General features: G+C 43.6%; 1 protein-coding gene across 9 annotated transcripts in view; it reads right to left on the bottom strand.

Moving 5' to 3' along the window:
* Positions 1-17,336, bottom strand: part of SEMA6A (semaphorin 6A) — a 192,163-nt gene that overhangs the window by 44,096 nt on the left and 130,731 nt on the right. For all 9 annotated transcript variants that reach the window (XM_079995364.1, XM_079995370.1, XM_079995371.1 and 6 more), the window contains exons 9-15: positions 14,944-15,032; positions 13,830-14,047; positions 6,345-6,476; positions 4,095-4,250; positions 2,150-2,326; positions 475-615; positions 265-345 (exon numbers count right to left, since the gene is read on the bottom strand). In XM_079995364.1, coding sequence (XP_079851490.1) covers positions 265-345; positions 475-615; positions 2,150-2,326; positions 4,095-4,250; positions 6,345-6,476; positions 13,830-14,047; positions 14,944-15,032 — 994 coding nt within the window. The remainder of the gene's footprint in view (positions 1-264; positions 346-474; positions 616-2,149; positions 2,327-4,094; positions 4,251-6,344; positions 6,477-13,829; positions 14,048-14,943; positions 15,033-17,336) is intronic.

The raw sequence follows: 17,336 nt of genomic DNA, 5'->3' as shown, positions 1-17,336 counted from the left end.
TTATCCTAAATGTTACGCGACAAAGAGGTGAAAAGAACACAAAAAATGTTTTCTGGTGGTCTCTCCGTGTTGCATGTCCATGTAGCTCCAATCCTAGTCAGAAATAAATCTGCCTACAATAGTACCATGGAAGCATAGAGAATAGAAAGAAAACAAATATTTATTGGCTGCCTGTTGGTTTTCATCAGAACTCTATTCAAAAGCCTATTTGAGCAATACTGTTACTGCAGGTTAAAGTACCTCTCAATGCAAATTATAACTTACGTTGTTCCGGGTAACAGCTGCATGCATGCCCCACTTTCCTTCATCCAGCCACAATACGGGTCCCTAGATGCTATGCAGGCCCTTAATAGAGGAGACAGATATGGAGTTCTTTGCGATCAGTAGCTCAATGTCAGTATCAACGAATCAATACTTTTGTGTGTTTGAGAACGGAGTTAGCAGTTGAGAGGACACACGTGAAGAAGTACCTACTTTTTGCACTTGCCATGACGCTCACACCTTCCGAGGGGAACCCTGATTAAACAGTTAGAGAATGCTACATAGAGGGCACTGCTTTGCTTATCCAGCTGCATCCCTATAATTCTCTTGTCTTCCACCCCATCATAGCTGCACCTGATTTGGAGGGGGAGAGAAAGGCCGTTTGATCAGCTCAATGAAATCAGAAAGACAATTTGTTTACAACAGAAACATTTCTCAGACAGGATTAACTCATGAAAGTAGAAATTTCCAGCTTACAAAAAACAACAACAACAGGCACATAAACAATTCAGGTTCTCAATCTGCTGTCCTGGAGGGGGTTGGATGGTGCAGAGGGAGAGGTGTCTGGCTCTGCTGCCATGTAGCTCCCAACTTCACCTGTATAAACCACAAGCAGAAGCCAGCACCAGTAGTATCCCTGCTGGTAGTAGCCAGCAGATGCTCCTGAAACAGGCTAGAAGGCCAGAGGAGAGCTGGGCTGGTCAAGTTTCCACTGGACCACAAGCTGGTCTGGCTACCAGCAACATGCTCAATCTAGGCCTCTCTCCTGTGTCAGTGTGGAACTGGTGTGACGGAAAAACCACCAGGATTTCCATGGCCTGCCTTCCCTCCTAATCCAGCTGTGCTCTGGATTTAGTAGTCCCTCAGCCTCTCCATTAAACCTTGCTGCTGCCTGCCAGGAGTTTGGTTTGCTCCCTAAATCATATTATCATGTAAACTAATATCCTGATTTGTGGAGCCTGCTTAAGAGACTGGAAGGTAGGGTGACTCAGCATAGAGTGACAAGGAAGTTTTGCTTTTCCCTCCTGGGAGGCACATCCAGGGATGAAAAGGCTGCGGAGTGCATAGGGAAAACAATCCAACCCCACTCCTCGCTATCTTCCCATATTTCATCCATTACGTGTGTGTGTTTGTGTGGAGGGGGTGTTGTTTGCCAACTTAAAGGTAAAGGACCCCTGACCATTAGGTTCAGTCGTGACCGACTCTGGGGTTGCGGCGCTCATCTCGCTTTATTGGCCAAGGGAGCCGGCGTACAGCTTCCGGATCATGCGGCCAGCATGTCTAAGCCGCATGGAAACGCCGTTTACCTTCCCACCAGAGCAGTACCCATTTATCTACTTGCATTTTGACGTGCTTTCAAACTGCTAGGTTGGCAGGAGCAGGGACCGAGCAATGGGCACTCACTCCATAGTGGGGATTCGAACCGCCGACCTTCTGATCGGCAAGTCCTAGGTTCTGTGGTTTAACCCGCAGCGCCACCTGCGTCCCTTTTGCCAACTTACAGAGACACATTTAAGTGTATTTGAGCATTCATAGAGTTACTATTGAGTACAGGAGAATCCCTGCATCAAAAGGTTGGAAGGTGATCAGAATGGCAATGGGAACAGTGTTGACAGGGCTACTGCAGTGTTTACTATATTGTTTGCGTTTGTGTGTATGTATGTATGTGTGTGTGTGTTTGTGTTCGTGTGGAGGTATAATTATTTGCTGTGATGTGTTGACCACAGTCATTTTTTAAATGGGGAAATTAAAATTCCTGAAAACAACAACATATATTCCTCATTCAATACTAATTTTAAAAAAACCAGTTTCCTTGGCTCCCCACCCCCATTGGGCTGCACTAAGTGTGAGACTAACACATATAGGAAAGAGAACCAACGATACATACTTTTCAGAATTGTAAATGCTCATCTCCTCCAGGAAAAGACTGTCATTTAAAAAACCACTGTTTCCTGTCCTGACCAAGAACTTCAAAATGATTCCCTTCTCTGATCCAAGGAAAACCACAGTGTGATTCCGATTTGGCCCAGCAGCATTATCCACAGCAATTTTGGTCAGGCGGTATCTGGAACAACATTGCAGTTTTAATTATCCCAATAGGCTGTCATTTGCTTTATCTCCCCCCCCCCCTTTCTTTCACTTTATAGGTCAGTATTTAGTATTTTTATAAGCAGAGCTTATCTATTCATATGTAAACACAATTTCCCACTTAAAATAGACAGATCCAAATTATTTCCACACGGGACATGATCATGCCTAGGGTGGGCCAATATGGCTAAAACAACAAGGCCACTTTGAAAGCTAGATTTATTCAGCAACTTTGAGGCAAGCACACAGGGAGAGCCATACATTGGGAGTGGAGAGGTCACAGCATTTCACTGCCTGATTCTCCATTTAGTTTAGTTCAAATCTGTTACCTAAAGCCGTAAGCTATCATAATATAAAACAATTCATGGAGAGCTTTTTGCATGGCTACTGAATTCTGCATCCTATTTTTGTATGTGGTCCTACATCCATGTACAAAACTATCCGTTTATTCCTGAAAGATGTACAACTAAATATTTACAACATACAAACACCATCATACATGACCGTCATGTCTGTGAATAAAATTATTGTACAAATATGCCTGTGACACAAAGCTCACAAATCTTCTGATGCATATTCCAGTCCCTAGAAATGTGTTTCTGATGGTAGCTGACTTGTGTATCCTTCTGGAGAAAAAATAACCCCTCACTGTTTCTTCTTAAATTGAGCCATGGGATTATTTGGATATGAATAGTTCTCTTTAAACACTTGTGTAAACATTAACGCTTTCCATAACATATCCTGACAGACATCAGCATATCCTGAAAACATCCTAGCAGACAGCTTTCATATCCGGTGAATGTACCTTGCAGCTAAATCAAAAGTATTTAAAATGCTGACTCTTAAAAGTAAATGTGTAATTCGTGCTTCCTCTCTAACATAGACTGAGGGGTAGCCTGGATGGAATTAGTAACAACTTTCCATTCATTAAAGTTCTATGATACCCAGAAGGTCCCAGAATATCGGCTGGAGGGACATGAACTTATGACCTGGTTGAAACTGAGCATGTCTGGTCAGAGCCTGGATTGGAGATCTTCTGGGAGATGGATGTATGCTACCCTTGGGTTTAATAATGGCTCAGTTGGTCAGAGCGTGGTGCTGATAACACCAAGGTCACATGTTGAATCCCTATAGGGGATGGTTAGATATACCAGAATTGCAGGGGGTTGGACTAGATGATCCTCAGGGTCTCTTCCAACTCTACAGTTTTATGATTTTATAGAAGAAAGGTTAGACATAAATGTAAGGAGATTAAGAAGCAGTTCTGCAGGAACATTCTTGTCTCTGTCCTAACCCATTAGAATGTAACAATTGCCTTATTGGATTACACCAAAGGTCCATCCAGTCTAGCATTCGGTTTCCAAATATGGCTAGCCTTACTGGAGCCTTTCTGAGTCTGGCTGGGATGTCAGCATCCTAAATAATCTGATTATCTACAAGCATAGTCTTTTCCCCATTTCCACCTCTCTCTGTCTCCAGATGATGATTATTTTTAAAAGAAGATTTAAAATAAGCATTGCTCTTAGTACAAATATTTGGGGATGCACCTGTAAGCTCTTTCCATTGTCAACACTGTCCAATTATTTATTGTCCTCTATTTCCGGTTTTTAACTAGTTTCTAAAGCACCTCCTACATAGATGCATGGCTTTAATGTATGGGACATTCAAAAGATCAACATCAGAGTTCATTACCAAATCTGGGCAGGCAGACACGAAAGGAAACGGAATGGAATATATTTATTTACCTGACCATCGTCCGCAGAAACCATGGCTTGTTGACAATGGATGGAACAGCTTCATCCATGAGAGAATGTGTTTTGATGAAGTTCAGAGTGTCATCTGGAAATTCATTGGAAGACATGTACTTTTCAAGTGATGTTGAGCCAGCACAAGAACCTGGCCTAAATCAAAAAGAGGGTGGGAGGGAATGTGATTATTTATCGCTTTTGTGCAAATATTCTACATAAACTGTTTTCCTAAGCACCTGTTATTAAGTGAGAGTGTGCCAGAGGCTTTGTAGAAACTGAACAATGCATAATGGCACCAACTGAAGCACTCTTAGATTTCCTCTGGGCCTAGTCATTCCACAGTGCGAGAGTAGAATTCAGCACTCAGTTCTGCATTGTGGGAAAACCTGATTTATGGCCATTAGTGAACATAAATTTCCTAAGCAGATTATGAAGTTTGTAAAATGCAAGTTCACAGTTCATCCATCCACATGTAGCCCAATAAACACATACACAGCTTGGCAAGATTCTGCTCACTCCTTAGGCGTGCTCCAGATTTTCTTTTCCAACACTCTCTTTCTTGGAATTAAGAGCACTTTATTTAATTTGCAAGGGAAATGTTACATTTTTCTGAAACTGTGAAAAAAGCTGCTTAAAAACACAGCTTGAAGGGTGAATCCAGCCAGCATTAGAGTAAACATCCTCTTTGCTATGGCTCCCAAGAACATTTTATTTTTGACAAATATGAAAACCCAAGCCTTTTCAGCATGAGTCTGCAGAGTCCTTTAATAAGACACAGTGTTATCTGTCTTCGATAACTGGAATACAAATGTGCTCAGTTTATTCCTGGAATCTCCCCAGTACTCTCATGGAAACTGGGCCAGAACAGTCATATATTGGCAACAGAAAGATCTACTTCCTTTTGCTGAGTATGCCCTACCCCAACAGTTCCCTTCTGCACAATTCCTTCTTGTCTAATGTAGCTGTGCTTGTCCAGACTTTGAACTCCCAAAGGAGACACTGCAAGTCCACACAGCACAATGATAGACACACACAGACTGAGCAACTGCAAAGATGGTTCCATTAGGCATTGCTATGAGCCAATTACAAACTTGTATGACTGCATTGCTGCAATTGTGCCAATGGAGCATTATTTGACAGCCACCTCTCTCTCTCTCTCTCTCTCTCTCTCTCTCTCTCTGTGTGTGTGTGTGTGTGTGAAAAACCATGCCTGTAATTTTGGGTGGAGGAAGTGTATATGCATGAGCAATGTGCAAAGTTTAGTACAGGGGTGGTTAGGGACAAAACTGAAATGAAATGTGAATACCGTTAGGAGTAAAAAGGGGGTGTGGAAAAAGCATTTTCTCAGGAGATCAGGGATTAAAAAATAAATTCTTTTAAACCAACATCTTCCTTTACTTTCACATCCTGTTTCCCTTACCTTGCTATATAAATGGGAAATTTCATTTACTGCGGGGGCTCAGTTTTGTTTAGTCAGAAAGAAAGCAGGCAGCAATGGATTTACCACACCTTGTGAGGGCCCCTATGTCCTTTCCAGAGAGAAGGAATAATCCAGTGACTGAGGAGATGGATCAGGTATCTGACTCTGAGCCCAATGCTGGTGATGAGGGGCACCGTGAACCTGAGGAATCCCACAGCATTAAGACCTGCAGAATCTGAGATGGGACCCCCCTCCCGAACCCAATGAACCATGTGCCTCCTACACTACCCTCCAGCTCACTGGCACAGAGAGTTCATTGGGGGAGACGATGGTATGAAGGATAATCAGCCATCTTCTGGCCAGAGGCGTGACCCTTTGACAGCTCAGTTGGTAGCCCTCATGTCTTATCAGTGGATGAGTTAACCTATCACTGCCTGCTCTCTTCTCATTCTCTCTGAGAATGACAGAGAATGCCAGGTCACATGGGAGCATTTGCCACCATCTTTTTTGTGGCACAAGACGGGACTTGGCCCTGAGTCACATTCTTAACCAGACCTTTTCTCCCGGAGGAATCTGTTTAACTCTCCTTTGCTCTCTGGGAAAGAATGGAACAGAGTAGTTTGACCGCCTCCTAAAATAATTTTTTCCATTCCTGCATGACCAAACTCATTACAGAGAGTGGGGGAATATAAACCCGTTTGGTTTATATGGAGTTATGCTTCCATCTTCTCTGCATTTGCCTCTGTATCTCACTCAGTTCATGCATACGAAACCAATGATCAAATTCCCAGCCCCTTCACTGCAGAATACTTAGCAAAGAAAAGTACCTGGGCTTGGGCACTCGTTCATCAGGAACTGGTGTCCATATTGAATCTGGAGACTTCTGTTCTTTGAATCTCCCAGTAAATACATTGGCAATGTCAAGAATATCGTAAGCGCAGACAGCAGAGCCAGGGATGCTGCAATGTGACATTTCCAGAAATAGTTACTCATTCTTAAGTTATGCATTCTTTTTTTTCCATCTCAGAAACATGCTGCATAGAAGCCTTCCTGTCAAAGGCCATTCCGTTCTGAACCTTCCAACCTCTGGGTACTGACAATAAAAAATTGCCCCCATACAGACATTTGAGATGCTCCACTGGGCAGCCTGCTCCTGTCAGTACGGCTTGCCTCCAAAAAGATTTTTTTAATAAAACAGCATATTACATTAATTTCAAATTTCCTAAAAGATTAAATGACACAGTTCTGACAACTTGTGGTATGAAGAAATTACTGGGTTATCAAAATCACAGCACATTTTCTGGATGCAAACTGTGTACATTTGTAACACGTTTTTTATGTCAAATCTTCCAGGCCCTGAAAAATCTTTAGCTGCGTCCTAGAAACCATTCAGATGCCCAGAGTGGATACATTTTGCATACTGATGCACATCGCTCAACCCAAAAGTTCAGCAAAAATACCTACCCATCCGTTGCGGTTCTGAAAAATCATTCGATTTTCCTGCATGTTTCTGGCTGAGTTCCTATGAGCAGGAATTTGCTTAACTCGGTCAACTATAAAGAGTTTGCAGAAGGAAATGCAGCTTTGCCTTACACCCACTAAAGTTTAAATTTGAATTTCCAGACTATTTACATGTAACCTAATAGTAGCAATCACTAAATATATTTACAGTCTTACACAAACACTTTTGGAAGGGCTTGGATGTTTCCCTTAGTCAATGACTTTCAGGTATGATTTATTCATTGGTCTGCCTTTGTTGTTTACACATGATCTACCGTAGTACATTTGTGTCTGACTTAAGCGATATGATTTCTGATCAGATAGCAAAGCACCATCTGGCTGAGTCATAATCCCAATTTAAGGTGGTGAGTTATTATCCTACATCCAACCATCGGAATTTGGCTTTTGGATGTGAAGCGATATAAAAGACGCTGCTACATGAGAAAGCTAAAACGGAATGCTAAGTAGATGGTTTGATTATCCAAAAATGGAAATATGTGGAATGAAAATTAGTGAAAGATGAAGGTGGCATTTTCTTATCTCAGGGTTGCTTGTATACATTCAGTCAAATTTTGGGTTGCCGTATAAACTCATTGGCTAAGAAATAACTCATGATGGTGCTTTCCATCATTTGTGGAGCTGTATTAGAAAGACTTAATTACAACCCTACCCTATCACAGGGTGCTGCGTAAACTCAGACATAAAACTTATTAGCGGAACAGTGGCTTTCTCTCAGTGAGAGAGTTAGTGACAGACCCACAACTGGCAAAACTGCAGTGCTTATAACTGTGCCTGCGTCGTGCCAGGTATATGCATAGCCAGATAGCTCAGTTGGTGAGAGCGTGGTGCTGATAATGCCAAGGTTGCAGGTTTGATCCCTGTATAGGACAGCTGCATATTCCTGCATTGCAGGGAGTTGGAATAGACGATACTCAGGTTCCCTTCCAACTCTGCAATTCTATGATCAGAGAGCAAAAACAGGGTCACTCACTACAATGTGGTCCACATCCACAATGCGGCATGCCAGCGGCCTAAGACTGCTTCACGTATTCCGGCTTGTGTTTATAGAACGGCTGTTAATAATTAGGCAGCTTGGTCCAACTTCAGGAAAAGTGTCCGTACTGCTAAAGGACCAAAATTGATGTGGTCTGTTCCTGATTGCCAGTTAGATGAAGCTGCTTTAACTGAGGCAACCTAAGCAAATGTTGCAGCCAGAGAACATAGTATGGCCTCCTCTGGACACGGTTGGACTCTCCTTGAAGCAGCAGGTGTGCAGTCTCTCCTGGATTCAATGACAATGTGGCCTTGGTGGCTAGGAGTACCTACTTCCAGCTACATCTAGTGTGCAAACCACAAAACCTCCTGGATCGAGACAATTTGGCCATGGTACTCCATGCTCTGGGAACCTCCACACTGGACTGCTGCAATGTGTTCTGTGTGGGGTTGCCCTTCAAAATGGTCTGGATGGTGCAGAATGTGGCAGCTAGAATGGGATTCAGAATGGCCGCAGGGACTCTTGTGATACCCGTCCTGAAACATTTGCACTATCCATTTCCGAGCCCAATTTGTGGTGCCTTCTTTAATGTATAAAGTCATTTGGGCCCCAGATATCTGAAGGAACATTTCCTACCATATGTGCTAGTCCTACCGTATGTGCGGGTATTATGATCAGTGGATGAAGCCTAATTGGTAGTGCTACTCCCTCAGGGACTCGGGGAGCAGTGGCTTATGACAGGGTCTTCTCTGTGTTGGCCCTAAAACTGTGAAACTCTCTTTCTAAAGAGGTGTGCCTGGCACTAACACTTTACATCTTTTGTCAGCTACTTAAGACCCACCTGTTTACTCTTTCCTTCGAAAGTGAGGTTTGTTGAACAAGACTTCCCTCCCAATCAACTATAACAGGACAACCTAAATTTTCTGGTTATGTTCTAGAACCCCACTCAAAAACAGCGGCAGGCTGGAAGCGCCTCAATAATAGCTGAAGGGAAAGGAAAATGGGCTGGTGGGGTGCCCTGAAGGAATAACAGAGCTAATGAAATTTTACACTGTGAGCCTTTTAATGTTGCCAAGGACACAGTTAGGAAAATGCAGGAGAAAGTTAGACTTCAACCTATTGAGGGTTTTTGGTTTTTTTTAATGCTTCCTCCCCCCACCCCCATCCCCCTTTGGCTACACACATGTTATTCTCAACACTGATTTTCTTGCAAATAAAACGTGTTTACTTCTCGTGTTGGCTGTATTTTCAGTTCATGGCTGAATCATTCCCAAAGCAGCTGTTCTAATTTGGTTGTCAATAGTAGCTATTCTGCCTCGCTGCCTTGCCCCTTCTTCTTGTTTTTCGAGCAGCAGGAGGCCTGCCTTTGACAGTGCTGAGCTTACCCTTTGACTCCAGGTAGCCAACGCAGAGCTTGAATGCATGAACTCAGGCTCTCCCTCTTCCATCAAATGTCCCTTCTAATAGAAAGCATGGGAAAGGAAACAGGCCCCAGTTGTCACAGGAGCAATTTTACTTTAATTAGCATATTTGCCAAAGTTTCCTGGAGACCTTAGCAACTGGAGATCTTAGCATGTTCCCATAAATTACTGAAAGTGTGTGGTAATATACCAGCACTTACAAATTCTTAACAGATGAGGTGAATGCTGTAAAAGTCTTTTATTAGCTGACCTAAAAAACTATGGGTGTCGGAATAATGGGCCCTGTTACTTTTATTTATGACTCGTATTGCAGCAGAAAGGAAAGGACTTCGCCATGCTCAGGCCATCTGCTGAGCTGGGTGCCTTGCAAGGGAAAAGGAAGAGGCATCCATTCACAGAAAGGAAACTCAAATCTATCATGAGAGAGAATTATTCCTACTTGGCATGCAGGCACTCTTTATTTCCCTCTGAATCACAGGGAGTACAATCTGTTAGGAATCTGTCCTGTCGAAACGCTTTGGAGTTACTCAGCAGTGCTGTTCTGTTCTGTTTCATGAGCCCTATTCATTTCGAAACAGGGCTTGAGTAGAAGGCATTCCCCAATGCGTTTCTGAGGACTGTTTCACCCAGTCACAGGCAGAAGCAAGTGAATTAGGAATCCTCCGCTTAATCTCACCAAGGGCAAAACTGGAACATGCCTCCTGGTGCGAAAATGTGTGGACTCCCGATGCAGCTCGTACAACGTGCACGAGCACAGATTGAGGAGGGTGCCTTTCCACACGTCAGGCAACAGGGAAAGGGGATACGGGAGTCCCATATGCTTCGCTTCCACTCTTGCCACCTCTATTGAACCTGCTGATCAAGAGATGCTGCCATGAGTGGAAGCGTCATGCCAAAGTGGCTCAGTGAACAATGGGTGCTTGCTCACTAGAACCCTTTAGCTGTTGTTTCCCACTGGGCTGAATGAGCCTTACTAACTGAAACTCATCCAACACAACAGGACTAGTTGTCGGAAAGCCCTTTGAGAGACATCTGCTGTGGGATGCAAGCAATTTTGTCTTCAAAAGGCTTTGCAAACAAGTCCTAGCAAGCTACTGTCAGTTCTACCACATCCTTTGGACCAGACTGTAAGAGGCCCCACACTACCCAGGAAACGCTCTGGCGGACGGTATAGTGAGGATGCAATGGAGGCAGCAAAGTACGGTATGCCTTCTTGGTTGCCTTTACTGCCACTAGGTAGACTTGCATTCAACCAGATCTTTCCTCTCCCCACGTTCCAGCCGTCTCCTAGCTTGTTTCCTTGCCCTAAGCTCTGGAGTATACCAGAGAGCCAAGCAGGTGCCACCAAGTGGGAGAGGGCATTCAGGGGTGATCATGTTAACGGCCCAAGCCATTCAGTTTTATATAGTTTTAATTGCTTTTTAATGATTCCACCCCCCCCCCATGTTCTTAGCGGTTTTCATTTTTATATGTAAGCTGCTTTGAGTTCCATCAGGGGAAAAGGCAGGGAATAATAATAATAATAATAATAATAATAATAATAATTTGCCCATGAGCACCCCATAATGCCTGACCTGGCCAGGCCAAGTCGGCATTCTAAATCTGGCCCACGGGCGGTCCAGGAATCTGTGTGTTTTTACATGAGTAGAATGTGTGCTTTTATTTCAAATGCATCTCTGGGTTATTTGTGGGGCATATAATAATAATAATAATAAATTTTATTTATACCCCGCCCTCCCCAGTCAAGACCGGGCTCAGGGTGGCTAACACCAGATATAAAACAATTTATTGAAATACAGCTTAAAAACAAGATTAAAATACAACATTAAAATGCAGCCTCATTTCAGGAGAAACTCAAATCAAAAACTTTTTTGGGGATGAAAACGTCAAGTCTTCACCAAGGCCAATTATCCAGACTGGTCCTACGTGGGCCAGAAGAAAGCCAGGGAGGTCCCCAAATAGGAGTTCCATCACAGAAGAAGAAAGGAAAAAGGAAAGAGGGGGAGGGAATCAAGCTGATTCCAAGCCAAAGGCCAGGCAGAACAACTGTGTCTTACATAGGGATTTGTTCATTACCCCCCCCAAAAAAATATAGTCCGGCCCCCACAAGGTCTGAGGGACAGTGCACTGGCCCCCTGCTGAAAACGTTTGCTGACCCCTGGTATATGACATTCAGTGGCGCAGCTTGGGGTATCACATTTCAGTAGTGCCCTGTGTGCCCTCCCTGCTTCTTGCACTCCATTCTAAATTATAGTTCTGGTATCCCTTACTATGCCTCCAAAGCTCTGCGTCCAGTGTGACCAAACCCGCCCCGCTCCACTCAGTCTGCCTCTGATGACACTCGCACTGATGCTCATTGCTCTTTCTCATGGCTTCTTTTAAAGCAGATCACGCAACTGCATGTACCCAAGTGCAACATTTCCCACCCTGAAAGTGGCTTATGAGTGATTGCAGTGCAATGCTTTTCTAAAGAAATGTGTGAGTGCGCACACTATTAAGCTTCCTTGAAAAAAGAGATACAGTAGAACCTCTACTTACAACCGCCTCCACTCACGGACGTTCCAAGTTGCGACCATGGCAAACCCGGAAGTAACCGGCGGGTTTGCCGCCGTTCGCACCTGCGCAGGAGCGGGCAATCACCGCCCACACCTGTGCACAACGACGCCTCTCCCAGCGACCGTTTCGCCATGAGGACGGGCCTCCGGAACAGATTGTGGTTGTGAGTACAGGTTCCACTGTATTGGTAAAATCCATCAGCATCCGTCTGTCTGTCTGTGGAATGTACACAGTGGACAGGCCAGATTTAACCTCCAGCTGGATGCCTCTCTCTTCCCCATTATCTACTTGGGATGGTTGAGGGACCCTACTGAAAACATTGGGGGGGGGGCACATTGGCTTTGGTGGAGGGAGAGAAAGGGGATGTCTGTATGTGCAATGTTGGATTGCCCAACATCCAACCAACCTTCTCACATTGGATTGGATTGATCTTTATTACGGCCATTGACCCGTTACACGACAGTTTCCCTGCAATGTTGGATGTTGCCCTATAGCTTTTAAAATTGATGAGGGTCTCATGTTGCAGAAAAGGTAATGGCAAAGGCCCAGTCATGTAATGCAAGATGCAAGCAGAAAAGAGTGGCGAAAGGAACAGTCAGATCACTGTGTGTGTCGCTGAACACTCATAGTATCATAGAGTTGGAAGGGACCCCGAGGTTCATCTAGTCTGCAGAAGGGCTAAGCTGGTCTACACCTCCAAAAATTGTACTGCGATTCCACCCCATGTTAAAAATGAGCACTTGGAGAATTGACAAGACAATGGGAAAACATGGGAGTGTAAGAAGAAGAGAAGAGTTTGGATTTGATATCCCGCTTTATCACTACCCGAAGGAGTCTCAAAGCGGCTAACATTCTCCTTTCCCTTCCTCCCCCACAACAAACACTCTGTGAGGTGAGTGAGGCTGAGAGACTTCAGAGAAGTGTGACTGGCCCAAGGTGACCCAGCAGCTGCATGTGGAGGAGCGGGGAAGCGAACCCAGTTCCCCAGATTACAAGACTACCGCTCTTAACCACTACACCACACTGACTCTCAAATAATGGGAATGATATCCTTTGGATTCCCCCAAAACAACTGAGAAAATTATGCCAATTTTATGAAGCCGTCACAAAAATGCAAAAAGATGAGATAGAATTCTCAAAGACCTGGTTCACATGTAATTTGTTTTTAAAAAAATATGGTTTCCATTATGTGAATGAGTCTCCACAATTTTCAGGCTCACATGCTCCCCACTGGTCCTCTTTTATAGTCCAGGAGGAGGACACTGAATGCCCTTGATTTCGGTTTTCAGCAAACCACATGCCCCACAACATCAGAGCTCAACAAACTATGGCTTGGTTAAACTCCTGTCAGTTGAACAACCAGAATCAATCCAGAATCTCTGAATCTAGCTTGCTGTCATCATTCATACTTTAATAAATCACAATTCCCAGTGTTTAGACATTACTGGAAACTGCAGTTAGTTAAAAATGAAAAACAGATGCTATCGGTTTCCTCCTGTAACATGTAAAAGAGGGGAAGGGTGGTAGCAGGAGGATTAAAACACATAGAACTTGTTCATCTAGCAGGAAAATACTTTGCCATTGTGTCTGAACCAGGCTGCAGACTTTTCCCAGTGATGAAATTTTGATAGTTAAGTGGTATATAAACAGCTTAAATAATTAAATAGGCAAATACACTGGAAAACTATAGAATACAAGACTTTTTACAACTTCCTCTACTTTGCATTCACAACCACCCTTCCTAGCTTCCATAGTTCTGGCAGAAGACTCAAAAAGCTTGTGGGATTCAGGAGCAATTCAATTCAAAAACTTGCAAGCAAGAATGATACTAGCTAAATTACCTGTTGTAGGGGGTGGAGAAGGTGGCCAAGACAATATTGCGACCGTTGATATGGATAACATCTGTAACTGCCTGCAGTATGTTGAAATAGAAGTGTGAATCGCCAGGAACAGAGCAGTTCAGCCGTGCCTTCAGGAAGGAAGTCCATTGTTTTTCTAGCACTCGTTGGGATCCACCCATGTCATTCTTGCACACACGAGCTACTCTGGGGAAAACTACCTAGAGTTGGGGAAGGTGCGGGGAGGGGGAATAAAGAAACTGAACTATTTATTCATCAAAAAGACTTTGCTGAAGTTCTGTTTCTACCCACCTCCCTATTTTTTTTTAATATATATAAAAAGACAGAAATGGCAACACTTGGCGCTTGGTTTGATCCCATGTTTTCCATAATCTGCGACAAATAGCAAACAGAAGAAAATTCGGCTTTGGAACTATGAAAGATAAGCCGGTGACATTTCATACACAGCCATAAATCCTTCAGGAGAACTGTTCTCAGCTTGTATAAAACTCATTTCTATGCAGACCACTCAGCTTTCTCTTTCGACAAACAAAAGCACATTCTACATCTGCGATCCACGCAGCCTAAACCACTAGCCTCCTCTATCCCAAGCATTTATTTAAAGTATGCAAGCGTCATCGGGACTTTATTTATGTCTGTCTCCTTTTTAACCTTGCAAGCTTTTTAATACATTTATTGTGCTTTTTTATTTATATAAAATATATATATCTTGTCAATAAGGCTTCCATTGTGCTTTTATGATACAGCAAGGCTGAAATTTCCTTCCCATTTACTTCTGCTGTTCTCCAAATGCAGCTGCTTCCTTGCTTTAAAGTCAGGCTTGTAATGATTATTTGGAGCTCTGAATTAAATCAATTTGCCATATGCTTTCCTGCTTAATGGGGAGGAGAAGAAGAAAAGCCAGGTGCCTCTTGTTGCCATCAGAAGCCAGAGTGTTTTATATCCAAGGCAGAGTGCAATGCTGTATTCCAACCAACCTTTGGCAGCAGCAGCAGCAGCATCCTCTCAAAACAATGACCTTGCTATTATGATTTATAGTCTCATTTCAAGGTCATTCCTAACTCACGCTGGCCTACAATATATTTTTGCCCCTTACCTTCCCCATGCTGTGATACTCCACGGCTATTTCTCGAAAGAAGAAGTAGATATAGTTGCCATAATCCACTGCATGGACAAAGTAAGGCTCTGCAAGAAAGACGAAGGGTACAAATAAACAAGGAACTATGAGCAAAACACCTCAATTTGGTGTGGGTTTTTAACTCCCTGTTTAAGCAGGAAGACTGTTCCCCTATAGCAGGCACGTCCAACTCTCTGGAGACTGTGATCTACTCCCAGTATAATAAAACTGGCAGTGATCTACCCCATTGTCACTGCCCAGAATTGTTGAGCTTTTTTCTTGGCTGCCGATCACTAAGGATCCTGCAATCGACCAGGAACACTCTCCGATTGACCAGCAGATCGTGATTGACCAGTTGGTCATGCCTGCCCTATAGCATAGAATGGTTGAAAAAACACCAGCATATGGAGTCAGGATCCGTATATGCTACCCACAAAGGGACAAATTTCCTTATTTGTGCTGAGCCACAGTTCATGGATCACTGCCTTGCCGTGGCGAAGGGGCTTGAAGAACTCAGAGAAGCTATGAACTATGCCGAGCAGGGCACCCAAGAAGAACAGGTCATAGTGGAGAGTTTTGACCAAACGTGATCCACCTGGAGGAGGAATCGGCAAGCCACTCCAGTATCCCTGCCAAGAAAACTCCATGGACAAAGACAACAGGCATATAAAAGTTATGACGCTGGAAGATGAGCCCCTCAGGTCGGAAGGCGTCCAACATGCTACTGGGGAAGAGCGGAGGGCAAGTACAAGTAGATCCAGAGCTGATGAAGCGGCTGGGCCAAAGCCGAAAGGACGCTCAGTTGCGGATATGCCTGGAAGCGAAAGGAAAGTCCAATGCTGTAAAGAAAAATATTGCATAGGAACCTGGAATGTAAGAACCATGAACATGGGTAAGTTGGAGGTGGTCAAAAATGAGATGGCAAGAATAAATATTGACATCCTGGGCATCAGTGAACTAAAATGGACGGGAATGGGTGAATTCAGTTCGGATGACCATCATATCTACTACTGTGGGCAAGAAACCCGTAAAAGAAATGGAGTGGCCCTCATAGTCAACAAAAGAGTGGCAAAAGCTGTACTGGGATGCAATCTCAAAAATGATAGAATGATCTCGATACGAATCCAAGGCAGACCTTTTAACATCACAGTAATCCAAGTTTATGCACCAACTACTGGTGCTGAAGAAACTGAAATTGACCAATTCTATGAAGACTTACAACACCTTATAGAAGTGACACCAAAGAAGGATGTTCTTCTCATTATAGGGGATTGGAATGCTAAAGTAGGGAGTCAAGAGATAAAAGGAACAACTGGCAAGTTTGGCCTTGGAGATCAAAACGAAGCAGGGCAAAGGCTAATTGAGTTCTGTCAAGAGAACAAGCTGGTCATCACAAACACGCTTTTCCAACAACACAAGAGACGACTCTACACATGGACATCACCAGATGGGCAGCATCGAAATCAGATTGATTATATTCTCTGCAGCCAAAGATGGAGAAGCTCTATACAGTCAGCAAAAACAAGACCTGGAGCTGACTGTGGCTCAGATCATCAGCTTCTTATAGCAAAATTCAAGCTTAAACTGAAGAAAGTAGGAAAAACCACTGGGCTGGTAAGATACAATCTAAGTCAAATCCCTTATGAATACACAGTGGAAGTGAGGAACAGGTTTAAGGATTTAGATTTGGTGGACAGAGTGCCTGAAGAACTATGGATGGAGGCTCGTAACATTATACAGGAGGCAGCAACGAAAACCATCCCAATGAAAAGGAAATGCAAGAAAGCAAAGTGGCTGTCCAATGAGGCCTTACAAATAGCGGGGGAGAGAAGGCAAGCAAAATGCAAGGGAGATCGTGAAACATACAGGAAATTGAATGCAGATTTCCAAAGAATAGCAAGGAGAGACAAGAAGACCTTCTTAAACAAGCAATGCAAAGAAATAGAGGAAAGCAATAGAATGGGAAGAACCAGAGATCTGTTCAAGAAAATTGGAGATATGAAAGGAACATTTCGTACAAAGATTTCCATAATAAAGGACAAAAGTGGAAAGGACCTAACAGAAGCAGAAGACATCAAGAAGAGGTGGCAAGAATACACAGAGGAATTATACCAGAAAGAAACGGATGTCTCATATACCCCAGGTAGTGTGGTTGCTGACCTTGAGCCAGACATCCTGGAGAGTGAAGTCAAATGGGCCTTAGAAAGCACTGCAAATAACAAGGCCAGTGGAAGTGATGGTATTCCAGCTGAACTATTTAAAATTTTAAAAGATGATGCTGTTAAGGTGCTACACTCAATATGCCAGCAAGTTTGGAAAACTCAGCAGTGGCCAGAAGATTGGAGAAGATCAGTCTACATCCCAATCCCAAA

This window comes from Podarcis cretensis (genome assembly GCF_951804945.1).
Source record: "Podarcis cretensis genome assembly, chromosome: 11".
NCBI classification, from domain to species: domain Eukaryota; kingdom Metazoa; phylum Chordata; class Lepidosauria; order Squamata; family Lacertidae; genus Podarcis; species Podarcis cretensis.
This window is presented reverse-complemented; position numbering and strand designations above follow the sequence as displayed.